Source organism: Petromyzon marinus, chromosome 46 (assembly GCF_048934315.1).
Source record: "Petromyzon marinus isolate PM22_M1 ecotype Great Lakes invasive population chromosome 46, UKy_Petmar_22M1.pri1.0, whole genome shotgun sequence".
In the NCBI taxonomy this organism is placed as follows: Eukaryota; Metazoa; Chordata; class Hyperoartia; order Petromyzontiformes; family Petromyzontidae; genus Petromyzon; species Petromyzon marinus.
The window spans coordinates 13,123,571-13,145,960 of record NC_133712.1 but is presented as its reverse complement, the minus strand read 5'-3'; the positions used below and the strand labels follow the sequence as shown (position 1 = coordinate 13,145,960).

Here is a 22,390-nt window from a genome sequence, read left to right as displayed (position 1 = left end):
ACGCCCAACTTTTGCTTTAAAGTTCGGGGGAGGGGGGGGGATGTGCATTCTTCTAATGTGAGGTATCAACCTAAAGTATAAACAGAATCTTTCCCTTAGGTCATTCGATTATGATGAATACATATTCTGATTATTTCTCTTTTCAGAAATACCCTCCCAGTGCCACTACACTGCATTTTGAGTTCTACACCGAACTGGGACCCGAAGGAAAAACTGACAAGAAGGTAAATAATACAACAGGGGGGGTGGGGGTAAATAATCGACGACACAATATCAGGGTGGTTAATCGCTCAAAAGGAGACTGAACGGTGCCCCTAGAGCTGTGCCACTTTTAAATGATCTTGATAGAACAAACTCTTTTCTCTAGAGCAGCTTTTTTGTCCTTACCCCTGCACTGCCGATTTGCACGGTTGGCTACGTACTGTGCGAAATAAGTTGAACATACGTACATACGCAAACCCACGTGGTAATGTGGCCGAGTTCATTCACAGAACGGCCGCTGTTGATGACACGTTTTGACTGCTCCGTAGGAGTGATGTGCCAAGTCAACGCCTGACCTGGATTTAAACTCCGTATGCTTCTGATTACAAGTCAAAAGTTATTAACTGCAAAGCCACTCGGGCAGCTAAAAGATAAATAAGATGATGACTATGAAACCAGTTTAAAGTTTAAATCATATTTCGCAATGTAACTTCATTTTGATACAAATTATTTTAAAATATATTTTGTCCAAGGAAACTTTTTGTTCCTGGTCATGTATTTGATTCAGTATTTTGTTTGTGCACTAGTTTTCGTTTTTTTCTGTAACGGTGGTTTTTGAACTGATTTATATTTGCTTAATTATTTGTTTTTTATAGTATTGCTTTGTAATTTTGGTGACCCAAGTGCCTCTTGTAAAGAAGGCTCGTCCTTGTGTCTTGAGCTCTCACATGCTTTAGCATAGTAAACTTGACTTGAAGGTGACGGGCATGCATTTGGTGTTGGTTACTAAACAGTTAACGTGTATTTAACTTATTTTATTTTTAATTTTTTTCTGTTAGGGTTCTCCAAACAATACTCTGCACTACATTCACATCGAGCAGCTGGACAAGGTAATGGGGAGCTCTTCACAGCTGGTCTTTTTCATCTCGTTTGTGATAACAGGCTAGAAGTTCAGTCACTTGTGTTGATCTCTAGTGGCCCAGAATTTTTCAGGCCACCAGTTTGTGCGGTTGTGTTAGCTTAACAACTCTCCTGCCTGTGTGCGGTGGCGCATAGTGGTTAGCGCGCGCCATGCTACGAATTCGGCAATCCGAGTTAGATTTCCGCTTATGGATAACGTCGGTGGCGAGTGGTAGCGATACCCTGTATTCCTGGGCCCCTCCCCGAGGTAGATTCGGCTTCGTGCAACGTGCCAACGTCGGCGCGAAGGGGGGAACAAAAAAAATTCCCGACCGAGCAAATGACGCTTGCAACACATCATCCAACAGGCGCTCGCTTACATCGTTCACGCCAACAGTCAGCAAGTGCTGGTGGCGGGGGGGGGGAGAGGATACCTGTCGTTTTGTTTAAAATATCAACAATGATTGCTATTCTAGATTTGAAGCTTTCGTGACTGCAAGGATTCGTACAATTTAGTTTTCTTTTATTTTTTTCCTACGTGACTTTACCGAAAAAAACAAAGAGAATGATAGCTATATTATGCTCAAGGAATCTGCTGTTGTGAACTGTGGTCTGGCCTCATGCTGCAATATGTGACACTGTTTACTGCTGTTTGCTTTGGGTCGGGTTTTCTCTGTAGTTGTATTTATTGAGCATTTTGCCCCGTCTGTTTTTTTACAGATTTCAGAAATTCCTTCAGAAATCATGGAATCTTTGACCAAGATGCATGGCATACCAAAGGACAAGCAGGTATTACATTTTAGCTGTGAACGTTTGTATTGAGTGACTGTGAAATAACATCTGTTGGTGTTTTTCAGACTCGGGAAGTCTTTCCTGGGTAAAGAGATACATTTACAATCAATGTTTAACCAAAGGACGTTATCAGCTGTGGCTGTTGAAAGAGCTGCACTATACTGAACACTCCCCCCCCCCCCCTGCGGTGAATGGAATATCCCTGGACAGTTACAGCCTGCAGGTGCACTTCATAAAGGCCACCACACAGATGTGGGCATTGTCTACGGAGCAGCCCATTGTAATTTTTTTCTAAGGGTTCACCAAACATTGTTGTCGCCTGTTAGAGCCAGTGTTGAGCTGAGTGATGATGTTGCTTGTTGTGTTTTATTCTTCTGGTGCCTTGTAAAAGTTAAATGTGCAGCAGCCCTTACAATTGCTAGCTCAGAGCCACCACTTATTTTGTATGGCTGATGTCAATGCAGAGCAAAAGCTACACTTTCACATTCAGATGGTTCAGAGCCTGAATTAGAAGTCTAGAAACCCCTATTGAGGGTATTTGGCCTACTCTTCTACGCTGGCCTCGTGTAAAGGTTTTTTTATAAGCAAACAATGACGTAATTGCGCATGCGGGAATGAAACATGGGTACATGTCGACAAAACAGTTGTCGGCTTTTGGACCGTGGTGAGGATGATTGCATGAAGTACGGTGCTTTTAGTGGTGTCGTTTTAATAATCTCCGTGGCGACAACTGGTCAAACTTGTTTAGACAGTCGAGCCTTGGCCGCTTGCCTTCAGGGTGGATAGATCAAACATAAGTCCTAACGTGGCGATTTGGCTGCATTGCATAAATGCGAGCGAGTGTACGGGCAATCCATGCCATGGTGACGGCGCTCGAAGGGATGACCACTTGTTGACTTCCCACAAAGTGGTATTCACTTTATCAACCCAGCAGGGATGATGGGCTGAGTGTACTGTCAACCTTTTGATTACAAATTGTGATGTGATGACAGTGCCACGTACGATATAGGATGACCAGTTTTGACTTACCACCAAGTATTACTTATTTTATCGTCCTCATGAGGATGATTGGCTGAGTTAACCGTCAAGCATTCCATTGCAATTTCTGCTGGAGCTTCAATGAGTAGCTTCCCAGAAAATGAATAAATTGTCACCAGATCACATTGTGTTTATCATCTCAATAGTTTTAATATTTTGTGTACAGTTTTGATTTACCCCATACATAGCCTAAATGCAACATTGCAATTTTACTTCCAAAAGTACGGTGGATCGGGTAGGTGGCAGGTGGGCTTGGGGGCGTTATCCATTGCACAAGTTATTATAAGGAAACGAAAACTGGCAGTTCTCTTTCATTTGGCTTCTACCGCCAGCCGGCGTTTGCCCACTGGACTGGTTCCACACGGTAAAAAAAAATCGCAGATATTGTTGTTAATGGGTTGTAAAATACACCACCCCCCCCCCCCCCCCCCCGAGTTAATGCGGTCATCAGCTGGGAGCCTTCAGGTGCCATCACTTACCCTAGAGAAACATCACTTTGAGTGTTTTCAGACTTTTTTTATTTTTAAGGAGGGGTTTTTTGGCCAATATCTTTCGAGCAGTGTTTTGCACGTGGAAGTTAAACCGCAGTCCCCATAGAAACCTCTGCACGTGCAGGAGGGGGATAATGCTCAGCATGACCTGACAGATGTGTCATCGGGAACTTTCTTTACTGCCATGAGGTAAAACCAGCCATATCACTTGTTGATAGCTCTTGAGGTGGTTAATTTTCTCGTAAGTTCGTTATTTGCCCAATAGAAGTAGCTGTGTGATAATCTTTTTGAACTCGGTTGGGCATCATTTAAATCACGTGTATCTGTATAAGTATGCCCATGCTACAAAAAATTAGCTTTGCACCAATATTTTCGATGGTTCATGGACTCTGCCCAATTCACACAGTACAGTGCACTTTTAATTTATAAAGGCAATGTCTATAAATGTCACTAAATGTCAAGATGCTGTACATATTCAGGGAAGTTTTAGGAATGGACAGGCCAGAGGACATTTTGAGATTACATTTGTGTAGCAGTGCAAATGAAGACAATTCAGAGAGTGAAAGAGAAATCCACGGTTATAACCAATAGCGAAGGGGATGACATTGGGCTCAATCTTGAGCAGGGGAAGGATGTAACTTACACTGACTTCAAGAAGAATGCTTATTTTTGTCTGTTAGTGGATTTAGCTTTTTCTTTTGCAAGAGCCTGGTGATGTCTCCATCACCAACAATGGGGCAGAACAGCCGATGGCGGGGGTGGGGCGATTATCACCACTTAATATTTCTAACGCGCCCCGCACTGAACAATTCCAAGCGCCCTGCAGCAACTTTTAAGTGCAATGTGAACGCAGCATGGACGAGCAAGAGGGCCGCATGTTTTCGTGACGGTACAAACCGGCTCTGAGGGCGGGGCGGCCAGGCAAGAGTTCTACCGCTTATTCCAAACGACCCACAATTGTATCGTAAGCGCCCGCGTGTTGTGTTGGGTGCGGGCGGACACGGGGTGGGGGGGTGGGGGGGGGTGCTATGGTATTATGGAGGGGTGCCATTTGCGTGTTTATACCCTGCGTCCGCGCCGTCCCCCAGATGCTGCTCTTCACACACGTGAGACTCGCGCACGGCTTCTCCAACCACAAAAAACGTCTGCAGGCTGTGCAGGCGCGGCTGCACGCCATCTCCATCCTGGGTGCGTAGCGCGCGCGACGGCACAAACCAGCGGCTGCAAATGAAGCGGTGATGGATAGACACCGCAGCAGTGGGGGGGGGGAGGGGGAATGGCTTAACACCTCGGACTGCCAAAGCCCCTCTTTTTACCCTTTTATCACCTATTCTGTTATTACCTCTCCCTGTGGCCAAAAAGCATGCCCTCGGGGAAACGCTGCAACAGGTGTGGTCCTCACGTGGACCTTGTAGCCCACGGGAATTGCCGTTCAACTGCTTTCCGTACATGGCGCGTTGGGATCTACGGATGAAATGCGCCTTACAAATGTGAATTATGGTTCGCTCAAGTTGGATCTGTGGGGTCGTAGGACAGTCAAGGTGTCGCCTGTATTCTCTGGTTTTGTGAGGTGCACAGTTTTCCCCCCTTTGTGTTAAGCAACAGGTGTCTGTGCTTCGAATAATCCGGTTTTTCTTTCTGTTAGACCAGATTTGTGTAGCTTCATTGACACCGAGCACAAGTTAGAGGTGCGTCTTACTTTCCGGAGAATCTTGTTTTCAGGAGAATACAGTAATCCAACGGTAGTCCTGCTGCGGTGGTTAATTGATTAGTAACCACTGAGAGACGGAATAGTGGCCAAATGTTACGATAACGAGAATAAATGTGCGTTGATGCAAGCCATTTCCAGCGTGCAGACTTCGCTTTAAAGACCCCTTGGCAACCAGTCGGTGCCACTGATGTCAAAGCCAAAACAAAATGTGAAACGTTATCTGCTGCTGAATTGTACCTGTAACCGATCTGTTGCAGCCAATGAATTTTGTCAATTCAACAGGACCTGAAATGTCGGCTCCCCCACCCCAACATGTCTCTTTAATACGAAACATAATTTCTGCAGATTCGCAATGCATCGTGAGCCATTTCTGCAGTGTCTGTTTACATTGGCTGTGCATTCAGTTTGACTGCACTTAAGTTGCTTTGTTTCTCCATTTAAGTTGGGGAAAAAATATTTGTTAACGATTCCGTTCGATGAGTTTATACATTCACAGTTTTGTTTAAATAAGTGCTGTTTATTCAATCGTGGATAAATATTACGAATATATCCTGCCAACATTCTTATCCTGCCCACGAACAGGATAAACATTTACGAAATAAGTTTTAAGCACAATTAAACCGCACGTGAACGATTCCACCAAATCACACGTATGATTTGGAGAAAAATGTACACGACATAAAAATCACAACAAACAACGTCGTTGGGAAAATTCTTTTTTTGGAGAACGTTAAGTTACTTTACTTTTTTGCGTAACATTAAGGAAGACTAATGGCCGAGAGTTATGTCTTTGACCTCATCGCGGAGACCTCGTCACTGTGTCTGGTTCTCGTGCAGTCTACTCAAACGCCCTGCAGGAGTCAACCAACAGCATCCTGTACAACGGACTCATCGAAGAGTTGGTCGACCTGCTGCAGATCCCGGACAAGCACCTCATGGTGAGCATGTGGCATCGCACGGTTAGCCTTGGGGGAGGGGGGAACCTCCCCTGTTATGTCTTGGAAGCCTATCTCTTACCACAGTCGAGCGTTTAATGGAAACTATTCCGATTGAAACTTTCCCCGTGCTGTGTAGCCCACACAGGCTGTTGGTGCGAGTGCTGTTAGCGAGTACCTATTTAGGCCGGCACGACACGGGGCGGTGTGGCCAGAATAAACTTTCCAGTCGTCTTTTTGTAGGCTTGGCCAAGTACTATTTACGGCCGAGTCGACCTAGGGGAGGCCCAGGAGAGGTTCAGATACTCGCCACTTATTTTATTCGTGAGCGGGAATCGAACTCGGGTTGCCGGGTTCTGAGTTCGGTGCACGAACACCCGCTGCGCTCCTGCGACTGAGAAAGGGTGGCATCTGTTGGTGCAAAAAAACACGAAGCGGGCGAGATTCTTTAATCTGCGCGGGGCGAGGAAGCCAGATGGGAATGGCCATTGCTACAGGCCTGAGCTACCGTGGCACGGTTGTCTACTACGTTTTACCGCGAACAAAACAGATGTGTTTTCTGGGCTCGAAGCTCATGTTGTCAGGCCAGGTTTGTGGATACCATCACAATACAAAATTGTCAACTTGTTTCCGTGGTCTTTCGAACGTATGTTGGTGCTTTTTGTTTATCAGTGTGTCAGAGGCGGTGTAAGGAAATGGTAATCTACCACATGACTTGGTAGCACCCACATGTGTGCAATTTAGGCGTTACTATGGCAGGGCCACAGGCTTTCTTTTAGGAAGGGAATGCATGCCAACCTCTGACGTCGCAGAAAGGGGTGCAGTCTCTTTTAAGCCGCACTCATTTTACTCGCTTCTCCCGTGATGTTGATGCTATATGATGGGGCTGCCGCATGTGCTTGTCTCTGGGTGTCTGCCAATGTGCGTCTCTGTGAGTGCTCATTTACTGCACTTGGCCCAACAGTCTCTTATAGCTATATGGGGGATCTTTATCTTAGGTTTTTTGTTCTTGTTTTTGCTTCAATATCTGTTTCTACGTTTGTCTCTGTGTGTGTGATTGTTGTCACCACCACTTAGTCACGAACGGAGGTTGTTGTATGGTTGTCTCTCGGTATATCTGCACACGTATTTGTATGCATCTTTGTGTGTGTGTCTCAATGTGCACTTGGCCTGGCACAAGCGCTATGGTGATGTCGCCTTCGCTTGGTGAATGGTGGTTTGTGGCCTTGTTGTGTGTGCGCATGTATCTGGGTGTGCATGCATGTGCATATGCATGTTTGTGCATGTGTGCGTGCGTATTTGTGCGGTGCTCAATCCGCGTTTTGCTGCGCCCACACACGCAGGACATAAAGGCAGCGTCGCTGCGCACACTCACGTCCATCGTGCACCTGGAGCGCACACCCAAGCTGAGCAGCATCATCGACTGCACGGGCGCCGCCTCCTACCACGGCTTCTTGCCTGTGCTCGTGCGCAACTGCATCCAGGCCATGATCGGTGAGCATCCTGAACGCTATCGTGGTTTTTTCCTATCCGCCCCTACTGGACATCTGTGAAAAGGAGCTTTAAAGCTCTTTGTATACCTCCAGTATAAATGAATATTCTGATTCTGAAAAGTCTTGTTTTGTTTCGCCAAGTGAGAGCTCAAGAGACGACCGGTTTCATCGGTATTAAAGTAAAGTATGGTGCGGTTGGGTGGCACAGAAGTGACCTTTGTGCCACAGCAAAAAACATCCTGGGTTCAACTCCAGATTCGGGAACCTTTGTGGAGTTTGTGAGATCTCTCCTCCTCTGCTGCATGGTTTTCCTCCCGGGTTCTCCTGGTTTCCCTCCATAACAAACAAAAAACTTACGTCCGTCAAAAATTAACCACTGCTTACTCGCATAGTAAATCATTGCCCCCATACATCGCCGAGACAGGTGCCGAGTCACCCTGTGCCGCACGGGGACGGCTGCCCAAGAGGGGGGCCCTGTGCTCTTGAGAGATTTCATTACGTAATATATGGAGCGCAATGTAAATGCAAGCTCTTTCATTTGTACAACAATGAAGGGAATGTAAAATGGAGTAAAAATAGCTAAATGAGAATTGGACCGAAAACAACCACATAATAATTGGGACAAAAATAAGAAATCACAAACATAAAACCCATGTTGACCTTTTTGCAGGAGTGATGTGACTATTCACAGCCCATTGTCAATCCACTGCTGGATGAATATCTTGAATGACCTTTACAGACATGATGTATATTCGCTCGTAAAAGATCACGTAATGATCCCGTTCTGTTACTTCATGTTCCGTGCGTTTATATAAGCCCGTGCAATAGCCTGTATAACGTACAAAGCAAAAGCATCTTTTCTAGATTTGAAGCTGGTTCTATTCGGTAAAGTCACGTAGGTAAAAAAAATAAAACAACAAAAATCACGACGTTTCGGCCACAACACAAGCGGCCTTCATCAGGTGAAGGGACCAGACTGTCTCGATGACAGCGCTGGAGTGAACACAGCTAAGCTTAGACCGCGACCTTTAAGCTGTGTGAGAGGAATCAAGGTGCCTTGACAAAGGAATTAGCATAATTGCTCATTTATATGCTAATTCCTTTGTCAAGGCACCTTGATTCCTCTCACACAGCTTAAAGGTCGCGGTCTGAGCTTAGCTGTGTTCACTCCAGCGCTGTCCTCGAGACAGTCTGGTCCCTTCACCTGATGAAGGCCGCTTGTGTTGTGGCCGAAACGTCGTGATTTTTGTTTTATTTTTTTACCTACGTGACTTTACCGAATAGAACCAAAGAGTACAAAAGCATCTTTTCAGGAACTTCTTGGTCCAAGGGCTTCTTCCTCCGGTTAAGGAGCCTCCATTGCATTTTAAAATTTGACTGCACAAACAAATGTGCAAATATGAACGTTTAAAGGCATGTTCCATCAGAGAAGTGCAGCAAGTAGGTAGTTGAATGTCAATGCCTTTTTAGGGAAAGTCCCCTTCCAAGTTCTCTGGTTTCCACCCGCACACAATTGAGCCAACGTTCCACTCAGCACCCAGCAGTGGAGTGACGTGAAGGACTGTACATGAACAGCTGTTACAGGTTAGCTGCAGGGCCGGTGGCCTTCGTCCCTCTGTCGGGGTCATGTGTCGCACCACCTAACATTTGTCCGCTTCTTCCCGTCGTCTTTTTACAGACCCGACCATGGAGCCTTATCCCCACCAGTTCGCCACCGCGCTCTTCTCCTTCCTGTACCACCTGGCAAGCTACGACGCCGGCGGAGAGGCGCTGGTCTCCTGCGGCATGATGGAGGCCCTGCTCAAGGTGAGCGCGCCCCGCCTTGTGAAAAACGGTGGAATGGTCACGTGGGTCGGGCAGGGTTTGGTTTGGTTGTTGGGCATGTTTGTATAATTTGAGTCTCGTGTAAGATTTGTGAATCTTGGGCTGTCGCATGCACAATGTCTGTGAGATGGGCAGAAGGAAGGAAGCGATGTCAGTGTGGCAGCAGGCGTCATCAGCAACATTGGCTTTGACTATAGGCTTGTAGAGATGTTCCCCCCCTCGCCTCCTCCAGAGATTCGATGAACTGTGATGTTGTGGAAGTCGTGATTTCAAGAGTCAACTTGGTGTAATAACATTCATTATGGTGCATTCTAGCACCTTTAGTATCAGCAGACACTATGCCTATATGTAAATATAATTGACATGAATTGTAATGTATTCTCACACAAGATATCCTCGCATTGCGAGCGTACGACTGTATAATACCTCGTGAATATACATCGCCTCATGCCTCACGATTACCCCCTCCCTTCGGCCACGATTCACGAAAAGTTCTCCTGCGACGTACGGGAATATACTGTCCCTGCCGGCAAGAGATCACGCTCATTACACAAAGTGCTTCCCACAAATCAACCAAAATACTTTACTGATCTTGACAAGGAGCAATAAACCATCACGCAAACTCCTGTCATCCCTGCAGCAGCGACTTTTTTGGGTAGCCTTTGAACAAAGACTGTCACCGCATCGCGTGCTTTCAAGTGTGCTTCTGCGGCCATCTGGAATGCTCTTCCTTCCAATATTTGGAATCTACTGGAACTATGAAGACTGAGAACGAATTTCTGTAGAAGTGGTATTTTTGTTTAGTTTGTCCTTCCCCCGAAACTCCAATTAGCACCGTTGGCTACGTTCAGTGCTCAAGAAGTTCAACGTACATATTTGCATACCACCAGGAGTTATATTTAAATCCCAATTTCTTTGCTACACTCGCCCACACCATTCTAATCCAGTTGGATGGAGAGAAATTAGGAAATTCCCAAGCAACTTTAGGCAGGGAGAAGTCTTGATTCGACCAGATCAAAAGACTGATATACATACAAACACACAAAAGAGGAGGGGGTTGGGTTGGGGGTTCCCGTGCATCACGTCTTGATGCGTTTCTGTCGTTCGCTTTTCAGGTCATAAAGTTCCTGGGCGACGAGCAAGACCAGATCACGTTCGTGACGCGGGCCGTGAGAGTCGTGGACCTTATTACAAACTTGGACATGGCGGCCTTCCAGTCACACGGCGGCCTCTCGTCCTTCATCAACCGCCTCGAGGTGCCGAGAGCCTGAACCCTGGACCTCCGCCCCCCCCCCCCCTCCTTGTTGACCCCCTCAGCCTGCCTGCGTTAACTCGTTAGTAAAACGAGCGTCTGAATGAAGACGTAGACTGAGATAACTCGGTGTGTTATTAGAGCCAGCAGTGCGCTGAGAGAGACCAACAATACGATTGGCCACATGTTTAAAAATATTGGCTTGATGCAGGTAAAAACCACAGAACCCAGAGGAAGCCCACCACACATGAGTGGGTAATGCTCAAAGTTTCACGCGGATGGATCCAACAAACCATTGCTGCACTACCGCCATCTGGCCAAACACCCGCCCATGTCTCCGGCAACTAATTGCGGCGACGGTGTGCATGTGTGTGCGCGTGCGTGTGTGTGTGTGTGCACGTGCTTGTGTGTGCGTGCGTGTGTCATCGTGGCCGCAGCACGAGGTGGAGATTTGCCGGCGGGAGTGTCCCTTTGTGGTGCGGCCGAGGATCCGCACGGTGAGCTCCAACCAGGACGGCGACGACATGGAGACGGAGAGCGAAGGTGGTGCGGCCTTCACCGCCCCCACTGCTTTTGACCACCGTCGCATTATTCCAATGTTTGCATCGCCCGGTCGCATTGAGATGATAACAGGGCTTCATTTGTCGCCAAATTATTTTACCCAGTCGCTGGTGGCCACGTGCGATTAGTAGCCACAGGTAGAGAGACGGGTGTAATGGATGTGGTGTGCCAGTTACTGTTACCGTGGTTGTGTAAAGACGTAATTTTCTTGGTGTTTCGCATAGAATATTCACAATAACAATGTGCCCATAATAGAAGTTTTTTGGGTTGTGGATTTGTATACTGTCTCAATGCAAATGCGTCTCAAATCGCTGTACATAAACTGGGCATTTTATAGAGACAGTTTGCCATAAGAATAATCTAAGATCTTGATTTGGCCAGGTGGTGGATGATAGTTCCAGACTTTTTCGAGGCAGCAGAGGAAATTAAGCAACCTCCTGCTGAGCAAAGATGAATTGGGGGCTTTGACAGAAATCTTGTTGGAGGAGAGTGTGTAGATGGGTGTAAATTGAGGGGAGAGGTTGAAGTATGTGTGGAGGGGGAAGTAGTGTGGGATGAAAGGGGGGAGAGCTAGTTAGGTGTGAGTCCATGGAGGATCTAGTGTATGCGTAGCTAACACATTGCTTGTGAGGTTTACGTGGTGAAGATTTAATCGATCGTTGAGAATTTTTCGATTTTGTCGCTTGCCCCAGGTGTGGACGTTGCAATGGAAGGAAGTCCAGGACCGTCTACATCGGCGGACGGAAAGGCAGAAGGCGACATTCGGATGTATATTCCTAACCCTAAACCAGGTGGGGGGTAACAGCTGTGTGTCTGCCTTGTGAGCCTGACTAATGGACCACCATGTTTCCTGAATGCTTCAATCTCTCCACTGGCCCCCAATCCGATCGTTCAATTTTCATATTCCGCTCGGCCGTCCGCAAGGTCCTGCATGGACTTGCCCCTGCCTACCTCTCCCCTCTCTTACTCTACTGCCCTCTTGGCACTCTCCTACCATTAATGCTTGGCAAGGTAGCAATCTTTCTCCTTCTTAAGGCCGTTACAAAGGTCACATGACACATTTGCCCAGAAAGAAGTAATTTGAAGGTGTAATGGCAACAGCACGACATTGCTTTTGATGATGGTCTCTTGACCTCACAGCTTCCCGTTAGTTTAGCTCAACGTTGATTTATGTGTGTGCACTGTTTTCAATTTCTTCTATAACAAGGTTTTAATTGCTTTCGTTGGTATTTGATTGTTTTTGGTCCGATTTCTATTTGCTTGAGTGCTGTACTTTGTTTTTACGTGGTTGCTTTTGTCATTTTGGTGACCCGGGTTTCTCTTGCAAATGACTCATCGTGGTCTCTTGAACGTTCACCTGGTTCGACAAAATCGGCTAGAAACTTGCCGCGTGCAATACGGCGCCAGAAGCAGCAGCATGCACATTGGGCAGCAGGGTGGCGCAGTGTTAACAGATGTGCATTAAAGGTGTTAAGGGAACTGGGTTCGATTCCCTTTGTGTGGAGTTTGCATGCTGTCCTCCACCCTATTGTGCAAGGGTTTCCTCCAGGTTTTACTGTTTCCTCCTATAAGCAAAACAGTTACAATATATCCTCTATGGCCAAACGTACAAACGCTAAAAATTACTCCGTCTGGGCCCTACTGCTACGAAACACTTGGCAGGACCCTCCTGAAAAGGTCTAGAGACTCGGTGAAGCTTTCCTGGGTAAAATAAAAAGCGTAATAGTCATATTGAGATTTTGTCGGTCTCACGTGATGACCGTGCGTGTTTTGGTTTGCCACAGGAGCCCAGTGCATTCCTCAGAGAGCCGCCCTCCTCAAGTCCATGCTGAACTTCCTGAAGAAAGCGATACCAGACCCTGCCTTCTCCGACAGCATACGGCACGGTGAGCGTCACCGGTCTTCCCCCCCCCCCCCTGCTTGGAGTGGGGTGGTAGGCCAGGGCGAGTGCCACAATACCTTAGCTTTGCCTTCCTTTCGGGTGGAATTCTTGGAATCGGTCTCCTTAAAAACGTCGTGTCAAGGATCTGGATGGGTGGTCGAAGAGCTGTCACCGCTGAGGGCCGGGGTTACAATTTGGATTTCAGCTGAACTGCAATTAATCGGAAGAATAACGAAACTAAAATAACCTTATCGGTACCGAGGCTCCCACAAGGCCTTGTCGGAAGGGTTGTATGGCACAGTTTCACTCCAGCTATCATAGAGTGCGGTCATGTCGCTACAGTTCACTGTGGTGAGTACAGTCTTTAAAAACAACGGCGCTACACCTCTAAAGAAAATGTACGTTGAATTGCTTGCGCGTTCTGAGATTCAGCTGTGAAGGAGACCACCCCTGCAACATGGTATTTGGATCAGGATGTAATTTGGCTGTATTCCAGTGCCGTGGATGAATAATTATCAAGTGGAATATGACAAACATTACTCTCTTTAGCAGAGCAAGTGAGTAAGTGATGCCCACCCCCTCCGCTCTGTGTGGGCAAGAGGTTGCTTGAAGGAATCTCAGAAGTAGTTTTTGGTGTATCTGCTTCCGTGGGGAATTCTCCACGAAGAGATGTGTCAAGATGTGTCGGCTGTTTTCTTGATTCCAGTGATGGACCAGTCGCTGCCGACCTCGCTCAAGCACGTGATCAGCAATGCCGAGTACTACGGGCCTTCCCTCTTCCTGCTTGGTAACTTCTTCAGTAGGATTTGTTTATTGTTTTTACACTTTCACATCTTGTGATGATTTAATCTTTGTTTATACTGGAGGAATCCGATGAGCTATAGAGCTCTTTTTCACAAATGTCCAGTAGGGGCGGGTCAGAAAATTGCAACAACAAACAATACAAAAACGCGATAGGAATGCAAAGTATAGGAAAGTTAAGCAAATCACTTTAAAAACTAAACCATGTTTTATTTAATCAAGTAAAGCCTGCTGAGCTTATTCGCTGCTTTTTCAGAAGCGACCTGGCCACATGATAGCTCAACGAAGTACTTAATGCTAAAACCACAGAACCTTTAGAACACTGAGCTGGCTATGTGGAGAGACCTATATGTGAATGCATGTTTCAACTATCCGTGGTTAAACTGGGTTCTCAAGTGCAGTGAGTTCATGGTCTCAGCTTAATCACTGATGGTTCTAGAGAACCATCGTTTAATTAAGTTTTTGAAATTGGCATATTCCAGGTCTGACTTAAATTGTTTGGCATGCGACTAACGATCTCTGCATAGCATATAATGATATGCACTACCTAGCATGAATAAGAATATATTAAATTGACTCGGAAGGGGATTTTTTTGGTGGTTGTCTCCTGCATACCGAAGGTAGTTGGCATATCATCAGTATGTTCTATCCGCTCCTGGATGAAGCTCTCCCCTAGCAGCCACCACCTCTCACAGTCTCACGATGCAGCAATCCTCCCGCGCCGGCGTGTTTCCCCCTCCTTCGCTGCGGCTTCGTCGTTAGTCTCGACCACCGGCTGTTGTAACTGCAAATTCCTGAAGACCCATTGACTGTTATTGTTGTGGTGGTGGTGTGCTTGAACCCGGACATGTCTAACGCTGGAGCGGACACGCACGTCTTCGTCGACGCATTTCCATTTTTAACCTGGGTCTTGGCCACTGGCCGTGTGTTCCGCAGCGACCGAGGTGGTGACGGTGTTCGTGTTCCAAGAGCCGTCGCTTCTCTCCTCGCTGCAGGATAACGGCCTCACGGACGTGATGCTGCATGCCCTGCTCATCAAAGACGTGAGTCTACACACTCTCGGCGCCGGGCACGTTCATGGAAGATGCACCCTAAAAATATAATACTTTTATACTCTTTAGACGCGTAACGGGTCAGGCATATACCAATCTGCACCTTCGGCAATTTCATGAATTCGTGATTTGGGATCATGTGTGTCCGTGTGCGTCTGTGTGTGTTCTTGTGTGCATGCGTACGTGCGTACGTGCGTGTACATCTACGTGCGTGCGCACACGCGAAAGCAGGTCCCGGCGACGCGCGAGGTGCTCGGCTCGTTGCCCAACGTGTTCAGCGCCCTGTGCCTCAACGCTCGGGGCCTGCAGTCCTTCGTGCGGTGCCAGCCCTTCGAGCGCCTCTTCAAGGTGCTGCTGTCGCCCGACTACCTGCCCGCGATGCGGCGCCGCCGCAGCTCCGACCCCCTCGGTGAGATGGCACGTGTGACGGCGGCGGTGCCGACCACGGTGGTTTAATCGGCATGTGTCTAGCCACGTTTGGGCAAAGACCCTCCCCGAATTGTTTCCATCCCTTGTCACTGTCTTACCATTGTTTTTCCACCGGTGTCCTCCTGCGTTACTCGGCTTCAACTTTTGCATCGATTGCACCAACAACTGAACGCCGTGTGCTGTTGCAGGAGACACGGCGTCAAACCTGGGCAGTGCTGTGGATGAGCTTATGAGACACCAGCCGTCCCTGAAGACCGACGCCACAGCCGCCATCATCAAGGTGTGTGGCTTTTAACAAATAAGGTTTTGTAAGTGGTATCAGAACCAATCCTAGGACCCACCCCCTCCTTCCCCCCACTGCCCTTCACCAGCCTCCGCTCCACTGACCAGAACGCTGAGGTATTCTCAAGCAACCCATTTGATGGAGATCTTGTGAGTAAATTACATTATGACAAAAAACTGAATTGATCACTGAATCCAAGCTGGCGACTTGTGTGTGCCGCTCTCATCCACGTGGCTTACGTTTGTCCCGTAAGGCTCCCAGAGGTAAAAAAAACGATAAACTCTTTTACATTATTGCCGCCTTTATTGCTCTGTTTACTCAGTGCCTCTATCTTGGGGGTGTTGACAGCGAGTTGTAAACACCAGGCATGGCTGTGGCTTTAGCACCTATTAAAGTTTAACGTCTCCGATGGCTTGTCTCGCCGGGCGAGACACTCCTCCCCCTGCCAGCCAGCGAGCTGCCCCTTACTCGGGTCACCCGTCTGAATTTTACTGGACATCTGTGGAAAAAGAGCTTTTTAGCTCATCGGATTCCTCCAGTATAAATAAATATTCTGATTCTAATTTCCGACCGAAGCAAACATCAGTGGCGACGTTATATCTAAATCAGTACTGGGCGACAACCCACCTTCACCAACCGCCACTGATCAACTTGGAAGTATGGTCAAACAATGCACACAACCGGACACAGTGTGGGGAGGTCTTCATTCAGCATTGGATTAGCAAAGGACAAATTAAAATAATTAAACGTCAGTCTCCGGCACTGACCATCAATAACTTACCGAAAAATTTAATTGTAAATTCTGCTGCCTCCAGTTTACAAATCTATCCGTGCAGCTTCTGTCCATCTGTCCGTCCACCTGTCCATCCACCCAACCTGACGTGTGACACGTGTCCCCCGGCCCGCTCTCTCCTGCGCTCGCGTGCGCCGGCCACACGCAGCTGCTGGAGGAGATCTGCACGCTGGGGCGCAACCCGCACTTCGTCTGCCAGAAGCCGTCGATCCAGAAGGTGGACGGAGCGACAGCGGCGCCGCCCGCGCGACCCAGCCACGCGGCCGAGGAGGCGTCGAGCGAAGACGAGGAGGAGGAGGAGCTCTCGGCCATGCAGAGCTTCAACGAGAACGCGCCGGGCACCGGCCAGCCTGCGGAGCCTGAGGCCAGCCCGCAGTGAGTGTGTGTGGCAGAAGCTCGCGGCTCGTGATGGCGATGACGAGCGGGTGGCGCGTTTTCTTGGTGTGCGGTGATGGTGTTCCAATAGGCTTCAGTCTTCTTGTTGTTGTATGGCGGCTGATATGGATGCAGAGCAACAACTTCAATTTCACATTCCGGTGGTTCAGAGGAGCCAACGGAGTGTATTATCGCGATGTCTTCCTTCGTATTTATGGATCAAGCATTGCGTCCGTTATATGTTGTACGGTCTGTCCTGGATGACTACAGTTGCACACTCGAGGTTCAGTGATGGGGGGGGGGGGTACAGGAATGCTTGCATTGGGTTATCGGTGTTGTAGGGTTAGAGTTAGAAGGAACTACCTGCATTGGGTTGGTGTTCATGATCTTTCCTCCACTCGCCCTGGCCTACCCCTTCGTGTGACCCTCTGTGCCCTCTATCGCTGTCAATCATTCCTCAATCCTTGTAGCACGCTCTTGTCAACTACATCATTCCATTCTGTCATCGATTTGTAAGCTGTCACGTCTTGAGTGAAGGTGCTCTCTGTATTTAAATTGGAATACAATTAGATTATGGTGTGAGAATAGGGCGAGTGAAAAAGGGGTTAGGTGAATTAGGTAGCTGTTATGATGGTGTGAGAGTTTTGGTTAGTGGTGGGGGGTGGAGGGTGCTTGCATTAACAAGAGTCCTGTGATGGTGTGAGAGTATAGTAAGTGTACAGGGGGGGGGGGGGCCTGAATTGGGGTGATGTCAGAATACTCTTTGGTTCTATTGGGTAAAGTCACGTAGGTGAAAATAAAATAACAAAAAAATTACGAAAAAATCACGACGTTTCGGCCACAACACAAGCGGCCTTCATCAGGTGAAGGGACGAGACTGTCTGGAGGACAGCGCTGGAGTGGAAGAAGCCACACTCAGATCACGACCTTTAAGCTGTGTGAGAAGAAAAACACCAAGTGCCTTGACAAAGGAATTAGCATATAATTTAGCATTGAAATGGCTCATTGAAATAGCTAAGTTAAAGTATACACATCCGCAGAGGTACCCCTTGACAAAGGAATTAGCATAGAATTTAGCATTGAAATAGCTGAGTGATTAGCTTGTAACTGGTCACAGAAATAGCTATGTTAAAGTTAGAGCATATACATTCACCGAGGCACCTAGTACTCATCAAACAGGAGAATTTAGCGACTTGCCATTTGGCGCGGGGGGGAGGGGGAGTTTACCTATTGATGTTGTGAAAAGGGAATTTATAAGAGCTGCGAAAGTTTGGGGTACCACTACTTGAAAAATATACTGTACCATTGAAATTAGGTTAATGTTTAGTTCGATTTAGAACATCTTTCCAATGGTTGCTTAATTTGAAACCATCCTCTCGGTTGAAATTTTGTCTGTGTTTGTAGATCTGAATTGCTTCATGAACAAATCTGATAAAAGCCCGTGGGTTTGCAAAGAACCTTGGTATCGGAGAAAATTATATCATGATCCCCTACAGCGTTGTAACAGTGATCAGCCACGGCAGAAGAATTCGTTTTGCCGTGTTTCAAATCTGATTTGTGCTCGCGAATTCGGTCAGAGACATGTCGCTTTGTCTCACCGATATAGCAATCACCGCAGGTACAACTCAATTTGTAAACCTGCGGTGATTGCTATATCGGTGAGACAAAGCGACATGTCTCTGACCGAATTCACGAGCACAAATCAGATTTGAAACATGGCAAAACAAATTCTTCTGCCGTGGCTGATCACTGTTACAACGCTGTGGGGAATCATGATAGAATTTTCTCCGATACCAAGGTTCTTTGCAAACCCACGGGCTTTTATCAGAGATTTGTTCATGAAGCAATTCAGATCTACAGACACAATTTCAACTGAGAGGATGGTTTCAAATTAAGCAACCATTGGAAAGATGTTCTAAATCGAACTAAACATTAAACTAATTTCAATGGTACAGTATATGTTTCAAGTAGTGGTACCCCAAACTTTCGCAGCTCTTATAAATTCCCTTTTCACACCATCAATAGGTAAACTCTCCCTCCCCCCCTTCCCCCCCCCCGCGCCAAATGGCAAGTCCACCGGCACATACACCACCTCTTTCCGAAAATCCGCCAATCAAATGCAAATTTTTATGCTAATTTCTTTGTCAGAACACCTTGTTTGCTCGCACACAGTTTAAAGGTCCGCTGTCTGAGCGTGGTTGTGTTTCGCTAAATTCTCCTGTTTGATGAGTACTAGGTGCCTCGGTGAATGTATATGCTCTAACTTTAACATAGCTATTTCTGTGACCAGTTACAAGCTAATCACTCAGCTATTTCAATACTGAATTCTATCTATGCTAATTCCTTTGTCAAGGGGTACCTCTGAGGTTGTGTATACTTTAACTTAGCTATTTCAATGAGCCATTTCAATGGTGTTTTTCTTCTCACACAGCTTAAAGGTCGTGATCTGAGCGTGGCTTCTTCCACTCCAGCGCTGTCCTCCAGACAGTCTAGTCCCTTCACCTGATGAAGGCCGCTTGTGTTGTGGCCGAAACGTCGTGATTTTTTTGTTATTTTTTTTGTTATTTTATTTTCACCTACGTGATTTTACCCAATAGAACCAAAGAGTATGGATCCTAGCAGTCACGAAAGCTTTAAATCTAGAATTGATGTCAGAATATTTATTTAGACTGCAGGGGGAATCCAATGAGCTGTGAAGCTCTTTTTTTTACAGGTGCCCAGTAAGGGGCGGGTCGTCAAATGACAACAACAAACAGTACAAAAAAACAATAGTGCAAAATCGAGAAAATAGTAGGCAAGTCGCTAAATATCTAGAAATGTTAAATATATCAATTATAGACGTCTTATCAAGCTTGGGCAATTCAGCAAAAACAACACCAAAACAGTCCCAAACCTCACCAAGATAACACAGCAATCCCTCAATATAATGGCACCTGACCATTGTTGCGATGGCGTGAGGGTAGTTGGGTCGTGTGTTTGGCAAAATGCCGCAAAACTGAGGGGCACACATACACAAATTAATAATTGTGTTTGTCATTAATATTGTGTGTTTTATATAAATATATGGTAGGTTGGTGTGGCGGGTCGTTGGCGCCCGCCTTGGGTGTAGAGAGAGAGAGCGATCGAATGAGGCTTTGTATACGCCCAGTAATCAAGAGATAACGGGATGCTCCAGCATGGATCGTTTGAGAATCTGCTCGTCGCATCCGGGCGTCTCGGCAGGGGAGAGCGGGGGTCCGAGCACCGAGGCTGCACCGCTGTTGTGACCCTTTCTTCAAAGTTGGGTTTCAGCCGTCTTACTAAACCAGATTTTGAATTGGTGATCCCAGCCCAGTCGCCTGCGAATAACACATTAAACGCGTCGTGTTAAATGTAGGCGGTTAATTCGCCCACTTCCAGCTCTTGAGAGTTTTTCTAACATTCCGGTTGGTTTGACGTGCGACGAAGACACTGTGTGAAGGCTTGCCACGTCGTACAAATATAAGGCCGATTTAAAGTGACTTCATAGGTAGTTTTGTATAATGTCATCTTGCAAGACTTGTTTTTCTTATGCAAGAGGTTGGGCACTGCTCACTTGATAGTTTTTAATCGGAATCTATTTATCCAGGAAGAATCCTATGAGCTATTGAGATCTTTTTTCACATATGTCCAGTGGGAAGCGGGGTCACCGAGTAACATCAACAGACAATACAAAAGACGATATGAGTGCAACATAGGGAAAAGGTCAGCCAATCACAAAATAATTATATGAACTTACAAATTGCACAAGTACACAAATTCCTGCCGATTTGTCAACACAAAATGCAAGCTTTGGGGCAAGGCAATAAATAATCAACAATCCCAGACCCACGCCAAGACGACACACGGTCACTCAATTACATTGCCCATTAAAGTTAAATGGAAATGTTTGTCTTGACAGGATGCCGATGGAAAGGTAAGAATATAATTGAGGAGACTAAATGTTTGAAAAAATTCTTGAAAGCCGCTTTAAAACTTTGACTCGGCAGGTTTTGCGACTGCTCCGCTCCCTTGGATCTCCATTCACTTTGACGTTGCATTGAGAATGCCTCGCCGGTGTTCCCTTAGCTGACATAAATTTCGTATAAACGATATCGGTTCGCTTCCACCGAACGCTCGCGGTCAATGACAATCGTTACAGCAGCCGTTGGCATCCTGTGTAGATGTCATCGCCATCGTCGTGATCGTCTTGTCTCGCATGAATTCAGCAACGATTATATCAATGCGAAACCTCGCAACACAGGTGAAAAACACACTCGCCATGTTATATATTTTTGGCTGTGCTTGTTGTACCAGTGGTAAACCGCAATCCCTTTTCTTTTGAATGTGCTCCAAAACCAATGTGCAGTTATAAACACGTGTCACTGTGTGGTGTTGACTTGGTGTAGTGACATAGGGATGGACTCTGAAGAAATAAGCGTCAGGTGCTGTGTAGAATAAGTCGCCAATCAAAGAAAGTGTTGTTTGAGCTTCAGAACACTTTTTTTCAGGACTGGGATGTTGGCCAAATAAGTTATAAGTTAGCGTATCGAGGGGAAATGGCAGTATTTGAAAAAAAAAACACCGTGCATGTGATAGAATACCATTCATAAGGACCACACAGGTTCCATACTCTGGTTCTTTCGGTAAAGTCGCGTAGGTGAAAAAAAAATACAAAATAAATCGCGACATTTCGGAAGCAACACAAGCGTTCGTCATCAGTAGTACAACCATAGCACGAGGCAAAATTGCTGTAGTGGGCAAAGAGAGCGGGTTGTGACAAGCGATTATATAAGGTAAGAGGGGGGGGAGGAGCCAGGGAGGAGAGATGCAGGGGGCGGGGGGGGGGTGTGGAGTGGCGGGGGGAGTGGAGCTACTCTTGTTGTGCTGCAGCACCGAAGCGATTGGGATATTACCATGTTAATAACATCCTCCTCGTGAAATGTGCGGCAGACACGGCTGCTGAGACACACAATGCCGGAGCTGGGTAATGAATCTAGAATGAACCACACAGGTTCACACAACCCCACTTGCTCTGCTGCTGCCATCGTGGGCTGGAGTTTCACGACCCTGTGTGGTCCACGAACCCTTGCCCTCCCAAAGCGCTGGCTCACGAGGCGTGTGTGCCACCGCACCTAGCTAGCTGTTGGTGTGGTTCTGTGTTGATAGTTAAGCCCCCACTATCATGAACATCATCGTAGTCATCGTCATGTGTATTTATAGGAAGCAATTAACATCCTACAATTCGGTGCCTGTCCTCCGTACACACGTTTACAATGGCTCACAGTAGGAACCATGTGCATGAAATATAAAACCACTGTAGGCAAACAGCTGTGATGTTAATGTATTGCAATAAGTGTGAAATGGTATGCGCAATATATACCGAACCTGGGGTGTAATGAAACATAGATTCGTCTGTTAATGTTGATTTTTTTTTTATACTCGTGATACCAGTGTCAAATCGCACATGTAAGAATGTTTTTATTTCAGCCATATCTAACATCAGTGGTTGAGTAAAAACTGAACTGTTCTTGGGTCCTTCGTTCACCAGCCTACACGAGCCAGTGTTGTGAAGTATGG

At 46.8% G+C, this 22,390-nt stretch overlaps 1 protein-coding gene across 16 annotated transcripts in view; it reads left to right on the top strand.

The window, feature by feature from the left end:
• Positions 1-22,390, top strand: part of HUWE1 (HECT, UBA and WWE domain containing E3 ubiquitin protein ligase 1) — a 93,794-nt gene that overhangs the window by 14,859 nt on the left and 56,545 nt on the right. For 11 of the 16 annotated variants that reach the window (XM_076074202.1, XM_076074204.1, XM_076074201.1 and 8 more), the window contains exons 7-22: positions 147-224; positions 1,041-1,091; positions 1,822-1,890; positions 4,511-4,610; positions 5,971-6,071; positions 7,412-7,562; positions 9,240-9,367; positions 10,501-10,641; positions 11,075-11,183; positions 11,891-11,989; positions 12,983-13,084; positions 13,787-13,867; positions 14,818-14,924; positions 15,162-15,342; positions 15,551-15,642; positions 16,587-16,813. In XM_076074202.1, the coding sequence (XP_075930317.1) occupies positions 147-224; positions 1,041-1,091; positions 1,822-1,890; positions 4,511-4,610; positions 5,971-6,071; positions 7,412-7,562; positions 9,240-9,367; positions 10,501-10,641; positions 11,075-11,183; positions 11,891-11,989; positions 12,983-13,084; positions 13,787-13,867; positions 14,818-14,924; positions 15,162-15,342; positions 15,551-15,642; positions 16,587-16,813 (1,817 nt within the window). The remainder of the gene's footprint in view (positions 1-146; positions 225-1,040; positions 1,092-1,821; positions 1,891-4,510; positions 4,611-5,970; positions 6,072-7,411; positions 7,563-9,239; positions 9,368-10,500; positions 10,642-11,074; positions 11,184-11,890; positions 11,990-12,982; positions 13,085-13,786; positions 13,868-14,817; positions 14,925-15,161; positions 15,343-15,550; positions 15,643-16,586; positions 16,814-22,390) is intronic. The other 5 variants (XM_076074203.1, XM_076074208.1, XM_032971366.2 and 2 more) reach the window with 3 other exon arrangements.